The sequence below is a fragment of the Schistocerca piceifrons genome, chromosome X, assembly GCF_021461385.2.
Source record: "Schistocerca piceifrons isolate TAMUIC-IGC-003096 chromosome X, iqSchPice1.1, whole genome shotgun sequence".
NCBI classification, from domain to species: Eukaryota; Metazoa; Arthropoda; class Insecta; order Orthoptera; family Acrididae; genus Schistocerca; species Schistocerca piceifrons.
This window is the reverse complement of record NC_060149.1, coordinates 799,008,786-799,030,117: the sequence shown is the minus strand read 5'-3', so window position 1 is coordinate 799,030,117 and position 21,332 is coordinate 799,008,786. Positions and strand designations below refer to the sequence as shown.

The following is a 21,332-nucleotide window of genomic DNA, read 5'->3' as shown; positions in this document are numbered from 1 at the left end:
GATGCTGGATACCGTTGCAAATGTAAAAGTCTTCAAACTCCTTTGACACAAATTGCTGACAGTTATCAGACACGGGGCTTCTGGGAGATCCCTTGATGGCAAAAATTACTGACGATGTGTGAATAGTGGCAGTCAACAAAATGGAGCACAGCAATGTATGGGATATTTGATAAGGGTTTGACTACCAACAATGACAGGCTGCCTGAAACTGGACCTGTGAAACTGACGTGCACCCTGCCTCAAGGAAGTTCTGGGACTGGCCAAGGAGAAAACGGGAGCAAAAGTACAGCCTGGTTCTGTGCACAGGCCCTGCAAGCCCACACCAGGCATCCGATGTTGCAACTGATCCTCAGCCAGTAGACGTGACATAGAACCAATGCCTACATACCACAGTGTGATCCATGCAGCAGCTGGAGTATGTGAGGATGCAGTGCCACCAGACAGCTTGGCTCCTCCATGGCAAGCAACAGGACCTCTTGAACAATGTTGAGTCGATACATGGAGGATAAAAAACGTATGCTACACTGGATGCACACCCAAAGAGACACGCTTCATCCAACCCTCCTGGACAGCTGCAACAATTTTCCAAGAAAGTGGGTCAATGGCAATGGCAGTCATGACCTCTTGTGTTATCAGTGGAAAGTCCAACCAGTTTTGCTGCACACTACACAATGTGCACCTAGCCCACAACATGTGTGGAATGGGTGTGAAGCAATTCTGCATTCTGGTTTATCAGTATCTGCATCTGCTCCTCCTCCTCCTCCTCCTCCTGCTGCTGCTGCTCCTTCTGCAGGTGCAACTGTTCCTGCCAATGTTGCAGATAGGCCAACTCCATGGTGGCCCAAAGTTAATGCTATGAAAAGGGAGAAAAATAGGGTCATCAGACATGTAAGACTATCTTTCATTGCCGCTTTAGTGTCCTCCCAGGCTTGACAGTGCCACTGTTGACACAAGGTACTAACTGGGCGATGGTGGCTTGACAACAGCCAGGGAGCTGAAGACCATAAAAGAAAACAAAAACTCACCATGCAAGTCAAGCTACAGGAAGCAAAAAAGTCTGAAACTGCGTAGAGACAATCACAGGAATAAATATAGCACACAGATGGTCGACAACTCGGCACACAATAACAATGCACAGCACAAAGTGCAAACCAAGGTCCATGGTGGTTGAACTTGGCATTAGAACTGCCTCACCTGGCTTAGTGCCACCAGCAGGTAAAAATGCCTCTGTCAGTGGGTCAGCCCATACCACATGCCACGTGCATCCTCTCATGGCAGTTATCCACACTATTCTACCAAGCCAGCTCTCATCGTCATCTGCTTCGCACACACACACACACACACACACACACTTAAATGTAATCCCATTCACAATAGAAATGTAGTATTAGCAGAAATGGCAGAACTTTTGTGGAGGCCCACTTTTGCCTTCAATTGAGTTCACCTTCCAGCTCATCGTGTACACATTCTACAATGTCACAATGGAACCATACAGGAATTTTATACCTGAGGCACTTAAAAAAATCTACAGAATGACAATACTTTAACTATATCTATGTTGTAAAGAATCTGTGCTATACAGCTACTTATACATTGTTTACCAGAATATTGGGGAAATCAATTCATTATTAATATAACTAAGTTTAATTTATAAAGATAGAGATAGTTTCTACTCGCCAGACAGTAGTGGGCATACATTAATGCCATAGTTATTTTGTTGCAACTTTGTTGCATTACATTACATGAGTCACATTCCATTTGTGCAGTAGAGTGAAATGACATTACAGTATTGTATTACAGTGCTAATTATAAGTATACATTAATGTAAAACAGTAAATTTAAGAGTGTCTGTGAAGGTACTCTTCAATGGGATTGATAGAGTTGACCAGTTTATGGTTCTTTAACTAAGTTTTGAACTCCACTACATTATGGTACATGATGTTTAATGTGCTCTGGTAGATTCTTTAATACATGTTCACACATGTTTCGAGCTCGTTTGTTTACTAATGTTAACCCCCTTAATGTCTTTGTAGAGGTTGTTTTTGGTTCTAGTGTTATATTCATACTTCTCTCTCTCTCTCTCTCTCTCTCTCTCTCTCTCTCTCTCTCTCTCTCTCTCTCTCTCTCTCAAAATGTATGTACTGCGTAGTAGTTGTCAGATACTCAGTTTTTTGAAGAGATCTCTGTAGATTGTCCTGAATTAATAGCAGATATAATTCTTATAAAATGCTTTTGTATTCTAAAAATACTATCCCTGTAACTTGAATTTCCCCAGAAAATGATCCCGTAATTTATTACTGAATGGACATTTGCAGAACAAACTAGTTTCTTTGTCTTTAAATCACCTATAACAGTAACCATTCATACTGCAAACAAAGCTAAACCAAGATGTTTCATTAATTTGAGGCAGTTGGTTTTCCATTTGATGTTATGATCTTAACACTTTGTACTGCGGATATTTTATTATTTGAGAAACATTTTTATAGGTTGTGAAGTTCTGTGAGAAGCTCTGAACAGTGTGTACTGAGTCTTGTCAAAATTCAGTGATAATCCATTTGCCTTAAACCATCCATTGATGTGTTTGAATATTTCATTAGCTGCCTTTTCAGTATGGGGACTGGAATTGTCTTTTATTCCTACACTCAGTGCAGTGCTTGATTTGTAAAAATAGAGATTCTGGTACTATGGGCTTCCAGGGAGCATTTTGAAATTTAGACTTCTTAAAACGTTATTTTAATGCTTTTCTGAGTGTTTTAAAAGTGTTAATACAGCATTTGTTTTACATCACTTCAACCACAGTAAAAGTTCTGTTGTATCACATCTCAAAGGCAACTGGTATAGCATACTGCTGTGTACCATCACAAATCAGGCTATACCTCTACTTGTACTATCTGGGAAAAAAAAAAAAAAAAAAAAAAAAAACCCTTGCATCTTTTGAAACTTCAAATGGAAGCTATTTATGGACATCAAAAATTACATAAGACCAAAAATTAAACCTTTTGCTGCACTATGTCAGATTGCTTTAAATTCTGAGTGCCTATCATTATGTGATTCATATAAGATAAGGGGGCTGAACCTGCTGTGCCTATTATTCTGTAATATTTAAACTTTTACTAAGTTGAGCAGAACAACATTTCATTATTTGACTATTGATTTCAAACATTTATATTTAAAAGAGTTTAGGGAATTGAAAACTTGTTAGATATAGTTGAATTTTGTCAAACTTCTTTGGGAGGCTTTTCTTAGGAACTGCAGGCTATCTGCTAAGGAAGCTGTCATGGTTAACATAATCAAAAGCCTTAACTAAGTCACAAAATATTCCCTGTTCCAAATCACATAGCATCTTATGGTATTTCCTATCTCCTTGTTGTCAAATCATGTGAATAAGTTTCCAGTAGGGAAAGGCAACAGGAAATCCATAAGTTGTTATCAGTAAGGAGAAAAGTGTACCAAACTGAACAGTGTTCCAGAATATCTGAAGAAAACAGCTTTTTTATATATATGGGACAGTACAGCTGAAGCTTACCATACATGTTTTAAATACAGTTATCACATATTATCCAGATGCTTCTGGAGCATCATTCATCTCTGTACCATTAAACAATAAATATGAAACTTCCTTGATGCAATTTGGTATTGCTTTCAATGAAGTATTGTTTGTGTTATGTTGTCACTAGTCATGCAGTAACATGGGCCGGCCGGAGTGGCCGAGGGGTTCTAGGCGCTACAGTCTGGAACCGCGTGATTGCTACGGTCGCAGGATCGAATCCAGCCTCGGGCATGGATGTGTTTGATGTCCTTAGGTTAGTTAGGTTTAAGTAGTTCTAAGTTCTAGGGGACTGATGACCTCAGAAGTTTAGTCCCATAGTGCTCAGAGCCATTTGAACCATTTTTTGCAGTAACATGCCAATTGTCAGACTGAACTGTGTAATAATTTTGTTCACATAACTTTTTTAAAGGAGTCGTGTTATGTGTGTTTCATTTGGATGGGTAAAATAGAATATTCTGTCACAATAAAATACTTTGTTTTTGACATCTTATTGTTAAAGGAGCTCATCCAAAATTGATTAAGGTTTATAGTGAGTCTGCTTCTTCATTTTCCAATGGGCTGCCAAACTCAAAAGTGTTAATATGTCTCTTGAAGATGACTGACTCTAAGGCTGTCACAAAACCATAACTGCAGATTAAACCATTGAGTTCCTCCTAAATATGAGTCTGTAGTATCGCACTGCTTAGTAACTGATTGAAGTAGTTCATTATTGCTAAAGGATTTGGGGGTGTCTGACTGCCCTATGGGGGATCCAGGTTCAATTCCTGGTACTGCCAGGGATTCTTTTCTTGGTGAGAGGACTGGTATGGGGCGCACTCAGCCTCATAAGGCTGACTGAGGAGCCACTCAATCGATTAGTAGTGATTTCAAGGTCAAGAAACCCAACAACAACTGGGAGAGTTGAATACGTGTCCATTCTCTTAACCATTGTGCCACTTCACTAAGTGACAATCTGAAGGTTATTGTTGCTAACAGTCATAAAATTACGATGTCAGAGAGTATTAAAGACAAAGTGAAAGGGTAAGGAAAGTACAGTATCAGTATAGGAAAGAAATAGGGTAGAAAAAGGGAATGCAAGTAAGGTGATGGTAAGGGAAGTGGAAGAGAGCAACTGAGGATGTGAATTGTTGAGTTCTGGGCTAGAGGAATAACAGGAACACAGAAAGTGTTAGTGCCGTATATTCCACATCGTCAGTTCAGCAAATCTATTTCTTGGGGGAAATATTCAAATCACTTAAGTATTGCAACAAGTGTTTGAAGTAGTCAGTGATGTTGTGTACAGCATGTTCTGGTCAAGTTTGACAGTTGCCAGAGTTTGGTGGTGACCATTCATGCATGTATACAGAACCAGCTACAGTGGGCTTGGGGAAGATGTTGAGGTTCTGGAAATCTAATTGTACTGAAATAATAAAAATAGTAAAGCAACAGAAGATACACCGTTCATTTAAGAAATGTTGTACACACCACACCTGTGGTTAACAAATTTGTGGAACTGTGTTCTACATGTACATACATACTCTGCATGCGACCATATGATGAATGGTGGAGGGTACTGTGTATCATTAATATATCATCCATTCCAGTTCCACTCAGAAATGGAGTGAGGGAAAAATGACCCCAGATTTTGCTTACCTCACCTCCATGGTCCTTATGCAAAATGTACATTGGCAGCAGTAGAATCATTCTGAAGTCATCTCCAGTTGCCTGTTCTGTTAACTTTCTCAACAGTTTTTCAGAAAAAGAAGGTTTCCTTCCCTAAAGGGATTCCCATTTGAGTTCACAAAGCATCTCTGTAACACTCATGTGTTGCTCGAATCTACTGGTAACATATCTAACAGCATACTTCCAAATTTCTTCAGTGTCTTCCTTTAATCTGGGCTGGTGAGGATCCCAAACATATGAGCAGCGCTAAAGAATGGGTTGCACAAGTTTTCTGTATTCAGACTCCTCTTTAGATGAGCTACACTTTCCTAAAATCTCCCAACAAACCAATGTTGACAATTCACCTTCCCTACTATCATCTTTAAATGCCCTTCCATTTCATACTTCTTTGCAACATTACGCCTAGACATTTAATTGATGTGGCTGTTAAGCATCACGCCATGAATACTGTATTTGAACACTGCAGTATTGTTTTGTCTTCTCACCTACATTAACTCATATTTTTCAATATTTATAGCAAGCTATCATTCATCACCCCAAATAGAAGTTCTGTCCAAAGCATCCCGTGTCCTACTACAGTCACTCAGTGATGATACTGTCAACAATTGATTGTGCCCCTCAGTGCTGCAGAAAATATAAAATTTTAGCATTTCTTCTTTCAGTTCAGTTGTAAATGATTTCTATATTTATTTGACTGTTATACTGGTGATTATGTTAGTTTGGTGCACTTGTTTGATGCACAAGCACATGCTAAAAGTAATGCCTCCAAATATTTTATATGAAAACTCTTAAATTTTTTTACATAAAACATACGTTATTAACATTCTATGTCTTTATTCTTCATGTCCACACATTTGCAGCCCTCTGCAGCTAGAGGGCTCTGAATTGTAGCATTTAACTTGGCGGTGTGTAACATATCTACATCAGTGCATGAGAAACTGTGTGCTGTAATTGAGTTTCAGATTCCAAGTCCACTCTTGGAGCACCGTCACCTTCTGCTTGTTAATGCCAGAACAAACACGAGCCCTGTGAAATCTGCAACAATCTGACTCCTTGGGTTCACTGTCATATATCGTCCTCCATACAGTCCCTACTTGGCCCAACCAAATATTCATCTGTTTTCAAAACTCAAAGAAGACCTTGGTGGACTTTTCTTTCACAGCGATGAAGTGGTACAAGCAGAGGTGAGGTTGTGGCTCCACTAACAAAGTCAAACATTCATAAATGTGTTCATCACTAGGGTGCCTATGATTAGAAATAAACATGTTGACATGAAGAATAAAGATGTAGATTGTGAATAATGTTTGTCTCATTTAAAAAGCTTTAAGAGGTTTTACATAAGAAATTCAGAGGCATTACATTTCAGCACACTCTTGCAGTTTCTTGCTTTGACCTTCTCTATGAAAATCACTCCTATTTTTAGTCTAAGGAAGTTCAAAGTATACATATGATAAATTTAATATTGTAACAAACAAAGTCATCAGTTCATAGACTGTCTATATTTTTGTACTCATTGTTTATGTGCTTCAGTTTATTTCTGAGTTTTCAGATGAGAATAAATGACATTAGACTTAATTAGATTTTGTTGTGAAAGGTAATTTCTTTTTACTCTATGCAGTTCCACCTCAATTCGAAGTAAGATCTGCTCAAGCAAGTATACGAAAAGGTGCCTCCCAGATACTGCAATGTGAAGCCAGAGGTGACACCCCTATGACTATTGAGTGGCTACGGGAAGGAATTAGGCTGCCAGCTCATTTAAATCCAAGGTGAAAAATTAGTAGTTATAATGTAGCACTGAACTAGATTTAGGACGTAACTATAAGTTCTTATTGTAATGAAATGTGCATATACAGGGGCTAGACAAAAATATGAAGAGTCCAGGTGAAAAACCTGGTAAGTCACAATTCTCATTTTTTTCAAGGGACAAAATTTAAAGTTTCAAGACTCATAAAATTTTAGTTTTGCAAGTTATATTCTTTATTTTTGTTTTAGGTCATAACATGTGTACCAGAGGAACAGTACTGCTGAAATTATACATATCTGATTGAAGTTTAACTATAAAATGCATTTTTATCATGAATACAGCTCATACAGAGGAAAAATATGAGAAGTCCATAACATATTCCATGTAGCTACAAGATTACAAGGACTTTACACTTATTTAAATTCTCATTATAACAAATTATCTAATGCAATCTACTAACAATACATTGTGAAATATTCCGTTCTTTTTCAATGGTTGGGACTAATGCCGCAAATGATCGAAATACACTTGCACTTCACTATGGCAAAATCTTTTCAAGTCCTGTACCTCTCAGTAGGTATTTTAAGATCACCTGTAAAGTAATCAGAACACTTAAATTCAAATAGTTATATGCCTAATGCTAAAAAACGTACTTTAATGAATAAAAAAACTTCAAGACATACTGTTGTAAAGGAATTACTGTGCCTTCATATCAAGCAGACAGGAGATTGAATTCACCTTCTCTCAAGTTGTTAACTCACCTTTTATTTGCTGTAAGAAGTAACAAAGCTTGCTCAAATGCTCCATTGTAGCTGCTTCTGAACTGAAGCAATGCTGCATTATGTGGTGTGACTTCCAGTTCCTTTATTGGCTGGATTGGACAGGGAGTTTCTTCATGTACTTTGAGATATCCAAATGTGCTGTCCATCCTTTGATTATATCTGACTCCTTCTCAACATCAATGACAACAAATGGTGAAGGGTGTTCCTAAACCTCTGAACAATAATAGAAATAAGCCTCTCATAACTCCACACATAACAAGACAAAAGACTCATATAGAAAGTACAACATAAGTGATACACAGAACAACTGACATGAGCAGTAAAAACTAAAGAACATAGTGAGAGTGAGTCAGCGCTGCTTCACTCATATATAGGCACAAGCCACCAGTAGATAGCAAGGAAGAAATCATGCTGCGTGCACACTTCCTACAGGCGGGCTGTAGGGCCAGCCCGCACTGATACAGTTAGCGGTTGCTTTAAGGCCACGCGCATGGTGACACTACACTTGGCACACTCACACTCAAGTGCATTAGTAGCAGGATACAGCACTAAGTATGTTACCATGCAAAATTTATCCTGCAAGCTGCCAACGTTATTTCCTCACAACAAATTTTGCTGCAATGATGTACCACATGTATGGTCTGGTGATTTTGGATGTCACCTTGCAATAGGGTCTTGGTACAGTTCTTACATACAGAAATGTCAAGAGTTTTGAGTAGCCAATAGCCCCTGGATCAACGACCTTAATACCGGCTTAGCAGAACTATTCATATATATGTACATATATTTCAACTCATCACAGGGTATATATTGCTAATAAATGTGTTCTGTCCTTTTTCAAGCTACTTCAAAAAGATAGCTCAGAGGCTACAACATTTGAGCTTATTTGTAAATTCATATCAATATGACATCTACTATAAGCTCACTAGGATCTTCCTAACACAGATGTTCTGTCACATTTACCAATTTTGTCAGTTGGATAAGTACCTGCAAGACTCTATAGACAGTTTTTCATTAAATACACTGTCTGTGACACCTACACCAGCAGCCTGCTATTGCAGGTCATCATCAAAGATGACCAGTAGGATTGGTCAGGAAGAGCACCAAAACATACTCGGTTATGAACATTTTTAGGACAACAGAACCAGCTCTCAGCAGTGGGCGGAGTCATTTTCCTCAGCATCAGTTGTGATTAACTCAGTGTAGTCATTCCCAAAGACCTGATACCCCAGGTTCTCATGTTGCTGCACAGAAGTCACAGGGAATTTCCTCGATCAAAAACCTTGCCTGACAACATGTGGACTGACAAGGCATAACAGCAGAAAGCAAACTGCTAGTCCACAGCTGCACCATGTGCACAGAACATCGACCTGTACCATGAGCCATATTCTCACTATGATCAGCCCTACAGAACTGTGGGAATGACTTGATTTAGATTTCACAAACACTTTTCTGAGATCCATGTGGTTGGTGAGGGTAGATTAATCATCCAGTTTTACCTATACACCTGTCTTATTAATGTGCATTCTACCATCACTGAGGACTTTACAGAAGAAATGGCATTCAGCATGTCATGTTTCCACCACCAAAAAAATCGCCAGGACAGAGTGAAAGATCCAGACATTCAAGCAGGAGATGATCAAGGCAATGTATGAGTCATCTATTGAGTTAGCCTTAATGCTGCAAATTATTTGAAGAAGAAGTAAAGTACGTAGGGCATATGGTGAATGCATTCAGCATTGTGCCTACAGAGTAGCATCTTGCCATATTTTACACCCTTCCCCAGTCTATTAACTTCATGAAACTGTGTGTGTACCAGTCCAGTGAATACAAGAAGTATTTCACAGGCATTAATGCAAGATGCTGCTCCATCATCTGCATCTGGAATTAAAGCAATTCCACTCTGTTTGCACTACCTGTTTTACTGTGGCACTCTGATTTGAATATGAGTTTTTGGAAATACCATTCCTTCAATGTTTGCACTCCAGAAGCCTCCCGCAGCACCAGATATACATAGCTGCGACCCATGATGGCATTCATCTATGGCAACAAAATCAATTGTGGCTGAAGTTGTCAAATATGCCACTGCCCCTACCATACCAGCAGGCGAACATATTTATATCACAGGACCATAGGTCATTTCTGAGGTAACTGCCCCCACTGATAGTGTAGGTGCCAGTTGGTACAGCATCACTAAACTCACCAACCACCACTTAGTCTAGATAGTGGGGAGAGCAGACATTTGCACCTCAGATAGCACTTCAGGCAAGGATAAACACTCAACTGATGCAATTGCCACTTAGCCTAAAGTCTCAATGGAAAAGGGGATCGTACATTCTCTGGGGTGCTTTGAGGACACTGTGTCAAGCACTAGGACCAAAGTGGGGGCCTCTCCGTCTACAGCCACACCTAATATCCATAACACAGAGATGCTTTCCCAAGAGGACAATGATGTTAATGCTACCAATGGAGCAGCTAATGCCTTGCTGCCAGACAACCTTACTCCATCACATCAGCCAGAACTGTAGCAGTCACATACCCTGTGTTCCAAACCCAAGGGTGAGGGATCTGGTATGAGCAACATCCAGGGTTCGAGATGCTTATGCTGCAAGAGTCACTCTCACCCCAGGGGCAGCACAGTGAGGTGAGTACCTTGGATGCCAATCATGTGGTAGAGCCCCTCCTCCACCGCAACCCAAAAATCGCTCACCACAAAGTAGCATCTGCAGTTAGTTGTGTTTAATGTGAAACTACTGTTCTCAGCATCCCCTTAGAGTGTTATCTTCTTTGATAACCTGCAAATAAATCAGACTATTCACAGAATACTTACTGTGGATTTGGGCTCAAGTGGATTGTTTTCATTAAATACTTGTGTCTTGCCACAGACCACTACATGGTGTAGGATAGTGATATTAATCATTTGTTAACAGGCAGTATTAATCACCTTTCTGTAGGTGAATTGGAAGTGTGGCTTGGGAGAAAATTAATTCCCTTACCATGCACAAACAGGGTGTTTCAAAAATGACTGGTATATTTGAAACGGCAATAAAAACCAAACGAGCAGCGATAGAAATACACCGTTTGTTGCAATATGCTTGGGACAACAGTACATTTTCAGGCGGACAAACTTTCGAAATTACAGTAGTTACAATTTTCAACAACAGATGGCGCTGCAAGTGATGTGAACGATATAGAAGACAACGCAGTCTGTGGGTGTGCCATTCTGTACGTCGTCTTTCTGCTGTAAGCGTGTGCTGTTCACAATGTGCAAGTGTGCTGTAGACAATATGGTTTATTCCTTAGAACGGAGGATTTTTCTGGTGTTGGAATTCCACCGCCTAGAACACAGTGTTGTTGCAACAAGACAAAGTTTTCAACGGAGGTTTAATGTAACCAAAGGACCGAAAAGCGATACAATAAAGGATCTGTTTGAAAAATTTCAACCAACTGGGAACGTGACGGATGAACGTGCTGGAAAGGTAGGGCGACCGCGTATGGCAACCACAGAGGGCAACGCGCAGCTAGTGCAGCAGGTGATCCAACAGCGGCCTCAGGTTTCCGTTCGCCGTGTTGCAGCTGCGGTCCAAATGACACCAACGTCCACATATCGTCTCATGTGCCAAAGTTTACACCTCTATCCATACAAAATTCAAACGCGGCAACCCCTCAGCGCCGCTACCATTGCTGCACGAGAGACATTCGCTAACGATATAGTGCACAGGATTGATGACGGCGATATGCATGTGGGCAGCATTTGGTTTACTGACGAAGCTTATTTTTACCTGGACAGCTTCGTCAATAAACAGAACTGGCGCATATGGAGAACCGAAAAGCCCCATGTTGCAGTCCCATCGTCCCTGCATCCTCAAAAAGTACTGGTCTGGGCCGCCATTTCTTCCAAAGGAATCATTGGCCCATTTTTCAGATCCGAAACAATTACTGCATCATGCTATCTGGACATTCTTCGTGAATTTGTGGTGGTACAAACTGCCTTAGACGACACTGCGAACACCTCGTGGTTTATGCAAGATGGTGCCCGGCCACATCGCACGGCCGACGTCTTTAATTTCCTGAATGAATATTTCGATGATCGTGTGATTGCTTTGGGCTATCCGAAACATACAGGAGGCGGTGACTTCTTTCTGTGGGGACACTTGAAAGGCCAGGTGTACCACCAGAATCCAGAAACAATTGAACAGCTGAAGCAGTACATCTCATCTGCATGTGAAGCCATTCCGCCAGACACGTTGTCAAAGGTTTCGGGTAATTTCATTCAGAGACTACGCCATATTATTGCTACGCATGGTGGATATGTGGAAAATATCATACTATAGAGTTTCCCAGACCGCAGAGCCATCTGTTGTTGAAAATTGTAACTACTGTAATTTCGAAAGTTTGTCTGCCTGAAAATGTACTGTTGTCCCAAGCATATTGCAACAAATGGTGTATTTCTATCGCTGCTCGTTTAGTTTTTATTGCCGTTTCAAATATACCGGTCATTTTTGAAACACCCTGTATGTACTGACCTGTTAATTACTTTTGTCCATTCCAGTAAATGGATTTCAACAAAACTTTATCCAATGCTTTCAAATCATAATAGGTCCCCATTCAGTTCTTAAGTTGATAATTTTAATGGGTGCTGAGGTATATATCTTTACTTAAGATTCAAAATTTTCATTCTTGCATGAAGAATAGCTTCTTTGTAAACTAATATGACATTGTATACTTATGGTGAAAGTGAGATAGCTAAACAATTTGTCAGTTATTCATAAAACAGCTTATAACAACAAACTACATCATATGCTATTGCAAATATTTTGGAACATTTAAAGTTAGTTTTGTTAACAATAAACATTTGTTATTTTGTCAGAATGGATGTTGAAGTTAATGAATAGTGTACATGAAGAATGAATCTTTAAATTGTAGATAATTGAATATGTATGAGAGTGTGCCTTACGTTATGTAATTAGATAGTAGATAACACTATTTCTATGAAAGGCCTTTTGTAATACAGTTGATATTTATATCTAGGAAGTAACATCTTTACTTTAGCTCTTCAGAAACGTAAAGATATTGCTGTTTCAAGTTTTTATATCTTTCTTAGATGGCATAGTTTAGCAGAAAGTTAAAATTAATTGTAAGCTTATCAGTGGTTAAGCAGGAGAAGTACATAGGTATGCAAGGGTAGCAACAACACTTATTGGCTGTAGTTTGTCTCAACCAATGGGAAAAGTGTGGTCCCATGTTCTGTATACAGCAGGTTTATTGCCTGGACTAATTCTTCAGGAGTAGAAATCTAGCTTTCATGCAGGGAGACTGTGTCCCCCATTGCTCTGAAAATTATAGAAAGTGCTCAGTCATGTAGTTAAATGAAGAACAGTATGACTGCAGATGGTATAAAGTGGGCATAATCATGAATATCCAGTTCATATGTTTTTACTGGGGGATTTTATTTACTAAACTGAAAATTGCAGTTCTTCCCACTACTTGTAACACCAAGTGGCATACTGCACAGCCTATCCTCGGGGTGAATTGCTCATTGTGAAGTAAGGAACTATGTCATATTTTGATGACCAAAAGATTTAGCAATGAATACCATGTAACCAGCTGTAACTGTGAACAGACTGATTTTTCAAACTTCTGCCAGTAGGTCATTGGTTTGATATGGATGCTGGCTGTTAGAGGGAGTGTATAGTTTGGGTGAACTGAATAGTAAAATAAAAATTAATAAACATTAACATTTGTACCAAGAACTGTTTATTAGAAATGTATTTATTGTTTAGCATGGGCTTGGTGGCCATGTTTGTGAATTTTCAGTGTGTAAGCACAGCTCAGTTATATTGTTTATCACCTTAGATCAGAGAGATGATTTGTGGAACTTAGCAAGCTTTCTGTGTCTTTGTCAACAAATGTGAGACTACTGTGTACAGTAACAGTATTACACTTGATCTTGATGGTTCCAATATGATGGAGCCCAAGTGTACTTTGCACATGTTTGTCATGAATATCCATTGATGTTCCCTGAAAAAGTGAATTGGAGGGCGAGGTGCTGTTTTGTGGCCGGCTCTTTCACCTAACCTAACCGTACCTGATTTCTTCAAGTGGGGTCATGTGAAAAGTCTTGTATATAATATGCTTGCCTAAACTGTAGAGGAGCTGCAAGCATTCTCACTGCCTGTGACATACTTTGAACAACACTGATGTTGTTCAGCTGAGTGTGACAGAATTTTGATGATGTGGAAAAAATGTTGTGAATGTAGCATGTAGTGCAAGTTGATAAATAAAAGTATTACAAAATAATTTTATTGGGATTTTTATGATCATCACCAGGCCAATGGTAAATTTAAAATGTTCTCATTTTCAGTTAGAGCTTTTGACTCAGTTGTTCCCCATTTCCCCATCACAAACTGATAGACTTTCTCTTCTCTAGTATTCCTAAAAGATTATATCATCATCACAGGAACACCCTATATAAGTTTCATGTGGTAATGTTATCTGTTTGCACACTGAAAAAGTGACATACCAATCACAACATTTTGGCACATAAGATTTGGTACACGTCATTCCTAAGAGCAGTACCTGTTATATCTTGCCTTGCACTTTGTTAGAAAAATAGAACAGTAAAACGTTTTAAATTGTTATGAATGTGCTTCAGTTCAATTTTTATCATAGCTTTAAAAATTTTCTTTGCTGAGCAGATATCAGTGGGGTTAAATCAAGGAAGATACAGTGATATGATATGATATGATATCAGTTCACACTGTTGAAATGAGGTGAACTAATGATGTAACGAAGATGTAGTGACAATTTGAAATTTTGTGCCAGACTGGGAATCTAACCTGGATTTTCCTGCATATTGCGAGCAATATTGACTCAAAGTTTCATTGTAACTGATATTTCCACTTTTGATTTCCAAACACTAGAGGTTCTTTTATGGTACATTCCTTACATTGAAGGTTCAGCATAGCTGTATGACAAGATTCCACTGATTTTGATCAGCGCACACTCTGCTACAGAGCGAAAATCTCATTCTGGAAACATTCTACTGATTTTCATTCCCATCACTCGAATCATTTCATTTCAGTATATTTACTTCATTTAATACTTTTTCCTCATAGCAGGATTTGCCATGGTCCTCCACCAACTCCATTCCCCCAGTGGTGTATTCCTACATACCCTGAGCAGTGTTCAAAGATCATTGGCAGAAATATCAATACCAGTGAACGTTTGAGTCAGGCCTGGAAGTGACTACTTATGATAAGCAGGAAATCCATGTTGCTTGTTGTAAGCAGGAAATCCATGTTGGAGTTCCAGTCTGGCTCAAGCTTCAAATTGTCACTACATATTCATTACTTGCATATAAGAGTCAAAACTTGAGGATCTTTGTAGTGTCAATATATAAGCTACCAATATTCGTTGCTTCACGACTAGTACTTGAAATTGTTTTTACTCAAAGTGAAATTGAATTGTTTAATCTTACTACCTACAGACATTGATTATTTTGTAATATCTTACAATACATGTCTTTTACTGTTGACAGTTGTCTATGTTTGAGATTTCTAGTTAGTTTTAGTGCACTGGTTTTTCTTATTCATGACTTATCTTTTACTGGACCTAACATTCATATAGAATATTTCTGCAGGTATGAAGTGAAGGAAAGTGTGGTGAAAGGAGGGTTTCTATCTGAACTTCACATCTCAAGTACAGATAAAGGCGACAGCGGAATATTTATCTGTATTGCTCAGAATAAATATGGAAGGGCTGAGCGCACAGTTCACCTTCAAGTTCAGGGTGAGATTTAATTTTTTTTTTTGTTAATCTTTAGTGTTAACATTAATGTGGGTCTATTATTAAAGTTTTAAATCAAACAGCTGCAGAACATATTACCTAATGTTAATTGGTATATATTTTAAGTATTAATAAGAAATTGTTGTAGTAATTCATTCATAGGTATATGTAACACATATATGTGTTAGTATGTATGCCACAATGGGAAATAGCTCACTCCTCACCTCTACTGCTAGCAAATTTCATATTAGCTGACTGTTAAGAGGTAGGCACTTTGGGTATGGAAGGAGAGAAAACAATTTTAATTCATTGGCAAACAAATGGTCCATTTACTGGAATGAAATTTACCTACTACAGGGAGTTTAACACATACTAGAATGCTGAAAGCAATATTTTGAGGGGAGATAACACAAATATACAGAGTTGGACAAATGTACGTGATCATCTAGCTATTTTGTCTGGGCCAGATACCTCTCCCCACTAACAAAGCTGAAATGGGCATTCATAAAGAGTTCACTCTCTCAGGATAGGCAAATATAATCCATATGTTACATGAGACAGCTACATACAATTTATATCCATACATGGAGAACATGAAGTAAAAGATTTTGATCCCAGCATTATTAGGTGGAGGTCACATTTACATACAATTTACATCTCTAAAAAGAAAATGAGGTACAATAATCGTCCCTAAACATATAAAGGGGTGCAGAGTTTCCATGCTACAGGAGTGTACACATTAAATGTATATATACATAAGAAATCTATGGGACTCTCACTTGAGTCTACACTTTCAGGTGAAGGTAATAATGGAATAGATATGTAATGGATGCAACTATCAGTTCAAACAATGGAAAATCCAGGATGGAATGTAAAAATATGATGAAAAGGATAGTTGCTACACACCATATAGTGAAAATGCAGAGTCACAAAAAGGCATAACAAAAAGACTGTCACACAATTGCTTTTGGCCAACAAGCCCTTTGTCAAAGTTAGACAACATACACACAAGCACACACGGAAATGCAGTGCACACACACATGGCCACAGTCTCTGGCATCTGTAGCCAGACTGCGAGTAGCAGGACATTATGGGAGATGCAGGGTTTAAGTAAGGAGGAGGCTGAGGCAGGGAGGGGGAGGAGTAGCATGGAAGCGGTGGGGGACGGTGAAGTGCTGCTGGGAGCATGCAGGGATGAGGTGGAGAGTGGGGCAGCTAGGTGCAGTTGGGAGGTTAGGTGGAGAGTGGGGGATAGGGAGCAGGGTTAACAGAAAAAGAAAGAAGTAAAAAGACTGGGTGTGTTGGTAGAGTAGTGCTGTAGTGCTGGAATGGGTACAGGGAAGGGGCTAGATGGGTAAGGACAATGACTAATGAAGGTTGAGACCAGGATGGTTACAGGAACATAGGATATATTGCTGGGAGTGTTCCCACCTGCACAATTCGTAAAAGCTGGTGGGAGTGGGAAGGATCCACATGGCACAGCTTGTGAAGCTGCCATTGAAATGAAGGACATTGTGTTGGGTGGCGTGCTCAGCAACAGGGTATTGCAGTTGTTTCTTGGCCGCAATTTGTTGGTGGCCATCCATGCTGACAGACAGCTTGTTAGCTGTCATGTCCACATAGATTGCACCACAGTGGTTGCAGCTTAGCTTGTAGATCACATGACTGATTTCACAGATAACCCTGCCTTTCATGGGATAGGTGATGTTTGTGACAGGACTGGAGTAGGTGGTTGTGGGAGGATGTATGGGATAGGTCTTGCATCTAGTTCTATTACAGGTATGTGAGCCATGAGGCAAGGGGTTGGGAGCAGGAGTTATGTGGGAATGGACAAGAATATTGGATAGATTCAGTGGGCAGTAGAATACCACTGTGGGAGGAGTAGAAAGGACAGTGGGCAGGACATTTCTCTTTTCAGGCCAGGATGAGAGATAGTCAAAGCCCTGGCGGAAAATATAATTCAGTTGCTCCAGTCCTGGGTGGTAGTGAGTCACGAGCGGAATGCTCCTCTGTGGCTGGATTTTTGGGGGGGGGGGGGGGGGCTTTGGGAGGTGAGTTGGGGGGAGGGGGGGGATTATGATCCGTAAAGACCTCAGTGAGACCCTTGGTTTATTTTGAGAGAGATTGCTCCACTACAGATGTGATGGCCATGGATGGCTAGGCTGTATGAATGGGACTTCTTGGTATGGAATTGGTGGCAGCTGTCAAAGTGGAGGTATTGCTGGTGGTTAGTTGGTTGGTTTGTTATGGACAGAGGTACTGATATAGCCTTCTGTGAGGTGGAGGTCAACATTGAGGAAGATGACTTGATGGATTGAGAAGGACCAGGCAAAGCAAATGAGGGAGAAGATGTTGATGTTCTAAAGGAATATGGATAGGGTATCCTCACCCTTGATCCAGATCACGAAGATGTCATTAATGAATCTAAACCAAGTGAGGGCTTTGGGATTCTACGTGTTTAGGAAAAATTCCTGTAGATGGCTCATGAATAGGTTGGCATAGGATGGTGCCATGCAGGTGCACACAGCCGTAAACCAGATTTGTTTGTAGGTAATGAATGCCTTCAAAGGAGAAGTAATTGTGAGTGAGGATATAATTGGTAATGGTGACTAGGAAGGAGGTGGTTGATCTGGAATTCACTGGCATTGGGAAAGGTAGTGTTCAGTAGCAGTAAGGCCATGGACATTAGGGATGTTAGTGTAAAGAGAGGTGGCATCATTAGTCATGAGCAGGTCCCTGTGTGGTAAAGGGACAGGAACTGTGGAGAGTCAGTGGAGGAAATGGTTGGTATGTTTTGTGTAGGAAGGTTTTTTGTGGGTAATAGGCTGAAAGCATTGGTCTACGAGCTCAGAGATTCTCTCAGTGGGGGCACAGTAACCAACCACAGTGGGGTATCCTGGGTGATTGGGTTAATGGACTTTAGGAAGCATGTAGAAGGTAGGAGTGTGGAAAATGGTAGGGGTGAGGAGAGAGATGGGCTCTGGGGAGAGGCTCTGGGATGAGTCTAAGGATTGAAGTAGAGGCTGGAGATTCTGCTAGATTTCTGGAATGGGGTCATTGTGTCAGGGTTTGTAGGTGGATGAATCTGACAGCTGGAGGAGTCCTTCAGCCAGGTAATCCTTGTGGTTCAGAACAACAGTTGTGGAACCTTTGTCAGCAGATAGGGTTATAAGGCTGGAATCAGTTTTTAGGTGGTGGATTGCAGATCTTTCTGTGGATGTAAGGGTGGTTTGCATGTTGAGGGATTTGGGGAATGATGGTGAGGCAAGGCTCGAGATTAAGAAATTCTGGAAAGTTAATAGAATGATTTGAGGACAGTGAAGGTGGATCATGGTTTGATGGAAGAGTGAACTTTGTCAATCAGGGTTCAACTTTGGTCTTTGGTTGAGTCTAATTGGTATGGGTGGTGTCAAAAAAGTGTTCCCACTGTAGGGACCGCGAGAAGAAGAGAAAGTCTTTAACAAGTCCTTCATGATTGAATTTGGGGGTGAGGCAAAAGGTGAGGCCTTTGGAAAGGACTGATACTTATGCAGGGCTAAGGCTATTGGAGGAAAGGTTCATGACTGTGTTTTGGGTCTGTTTAGGTTCTGGACTCTGTGTGGTGGTGGGAGTGGATGCCATGCAGACTCACTGTTGTCTCTCTGACTGCAGCACTGATAGACAACAATGGCTATTTACTTAGTTATTTGAGATATTACATGGCTGCAAGCAATAGATTATCATGATATATTATACAGAAGAATGTGACACCAAAGAAAATGTGTCCTCTGGTGATGAGGGTAAAAGTATGTTTTGATACCCTGACAGCAACTTGCTCAGGTTTGGATTTCTGTTGCAAAACTGGTAAAATGCTGGATTATTATATGTTTATCAGACTCATTTATGTTTTCATGTCCTATACTCCATTACAATTTGGTAGAAGAAAGGTGGAAGAAATCATTTACCAATATTTATTATGTTAGCAAAGTTTGACAATATATAATTTTTATCTCACATTTTCCTGCTAATATGAACAAAATGAGCTTTTAGTGATTTATTTTATTGTATACACAGCATTGTGCTACTTTGATTTATTTTAATTTACTTATTTATAACTTCTGTCATAAAGTGATTTATCTTGTATTAGATGCTCCAGGTAAACCACAGGATGTGCGCGTGGTTGACACAACTAGTCGCTCAGTCAAGATTGCGTGGTTGGCTCCTAGTGATGATAGAAGTCCTGTTCTGAAGTACATAGCTCAGTATAAACCAAATACATGTAAGCCACTGAAATATTATATTAGTCTACATAAAATGATTTTTTTCGTGTGCTTTTTTTATCTGAGGTAGTTAACATATAGGCAAGAATCGGCATGGAAAATTGTATGAAATCAGTTTTACATAGTAAATTTTATGTTTAGATAAATTATTGCAGAAAACATCTTGAGCTTGCATTATCAGTCCATCATCATTGACACACAAGTTGCCAATGTGGTGTCAAATAAAAAGGACAGATATGAGGCAGCCAAACAACCCCAGATGGGGTCTCCCAGCCTATAACACCATACAATCATTTCATTTTTTATTTCAAGAAAGGAGCAAACAGGTTCAGAGTAAACTTTTCTCTACTAGCATTAGACTAGCAAAAAGGACGAATAATATTACTTTCATTATTTCTCAAAAAAGTTGGAATTTAGTTATATATATTAGCATCAAAATGAATAATATGAGCATGCTCTTGACACATACTCATTCATGTGTTGTAAGACATGCTGTAAAATCTCTTCCTACATAATTGAGTTAGGTGCATGCATTTATGTTCTTAGTTGATTTCAAAAGGTGTATGCAGTTGAAAGCAGCTGCTGTTTAGTAGTAGCATTTTCCTTTCACTGCCTTCTATTGGGCATAATAGTATTCTGCTTAGGTTAAGAGCATGTGTTTGATAGCAGATACTCTTCCTGGTGCAGACACTGTAGTTTCTTTGTCAGATCTTTTGTTGACAGTCATTGATACATGATGTGTTAAACAGATAAAAATATCAACTATTTGATTTCATGACATTTGGAGTACATTTCAAATATGTGTTAAATTACGAAATATTTTATCCAGCTTTTGAAAGTTAGGATTCTAGTGTGTTACAGAATGTTTGCCACATTTTCATGTTTAGCTCCACAGCTTGATAGATGGTCTAGTGTATTGTACTTTCTCACATTTTTATCAGTTAAACTTACTTTTAAAGTCACTTCCACTATAATATAACATAATCCAATTTAGCATTTTATTTTTGTTCACAGCACCAGGTGACAATTGGCACAGTGTAGCAGCAGGTTCAGAACTGACAGCAGAGGTCAGTGGGCTCTTGCCAGCAACACTGTACCAATTCAGGGTAGTGGCAGAGAATGACCTGGGACTGGGAGAGCACAGTGAGCCTGTCTTGCTACAAACAGATGGAGAAGCACCTGCTGGAGAGCCTCAGGGGCTCTCAGTGACAGCTGTAGCCTCTGACCAGCTAAGAGTTGCCTGGTCACCTCCTCTGCAACACATGTGGAATGGAAACATTTTGGGCTACTACATTGGATACAGAGAACATAGGTGAAGTGTAGTGTGTGCTATTAGAATTGTAAATTTATTTATATGCAATAATATGTAACTTACACTAATATCATATAATTAATGAACCCTTGGCACAAAACCACCTCAGGCTGCTATTATAAGATAAAATTAGATTTAGAAAATAGTTTCAGCTGACTGACCACCTTCTAACAAATTTTCTACTGCTAACTGTAGTGCGCCAGATGCTGAAAGCATTTTCATATGATAGTGATGA

At 39.5% G+C, this 21,332-nt stretch overlaps 1 protein-coding gene across 1 annotated transcript in view; it reads left to right on the top strand.

The window, feature by feature from the left end:
* LOC124722710 (Down syndrome cell adhesion molecule-like protein Dscam2) overlaps positions 1-21,332 on the top strand; it is a 382,068-nt gene that overhangs the window by 232,615 nt on the left and 128,121 nt on the right. The window contains exons 9-12 of the mRNA XM_047247846.1: positions 6,831-6,978; positions 15,381-15,529; positions 19,653-19,784; positions 20,800-21,097. Coding sequence (XP_047103802.1) covers positions 6,831-6,978; positions 15,381-15,529; positions 19,653-19,784; positions 20,800-21,097 — 727 coding nt within the window. The remainder of the gene's footprint in view (positions 1-6,830; positions 6,979-15,380; positions 15,530-19,652; positions 19,785-20,799; positions 21,098-21,332) is intronic.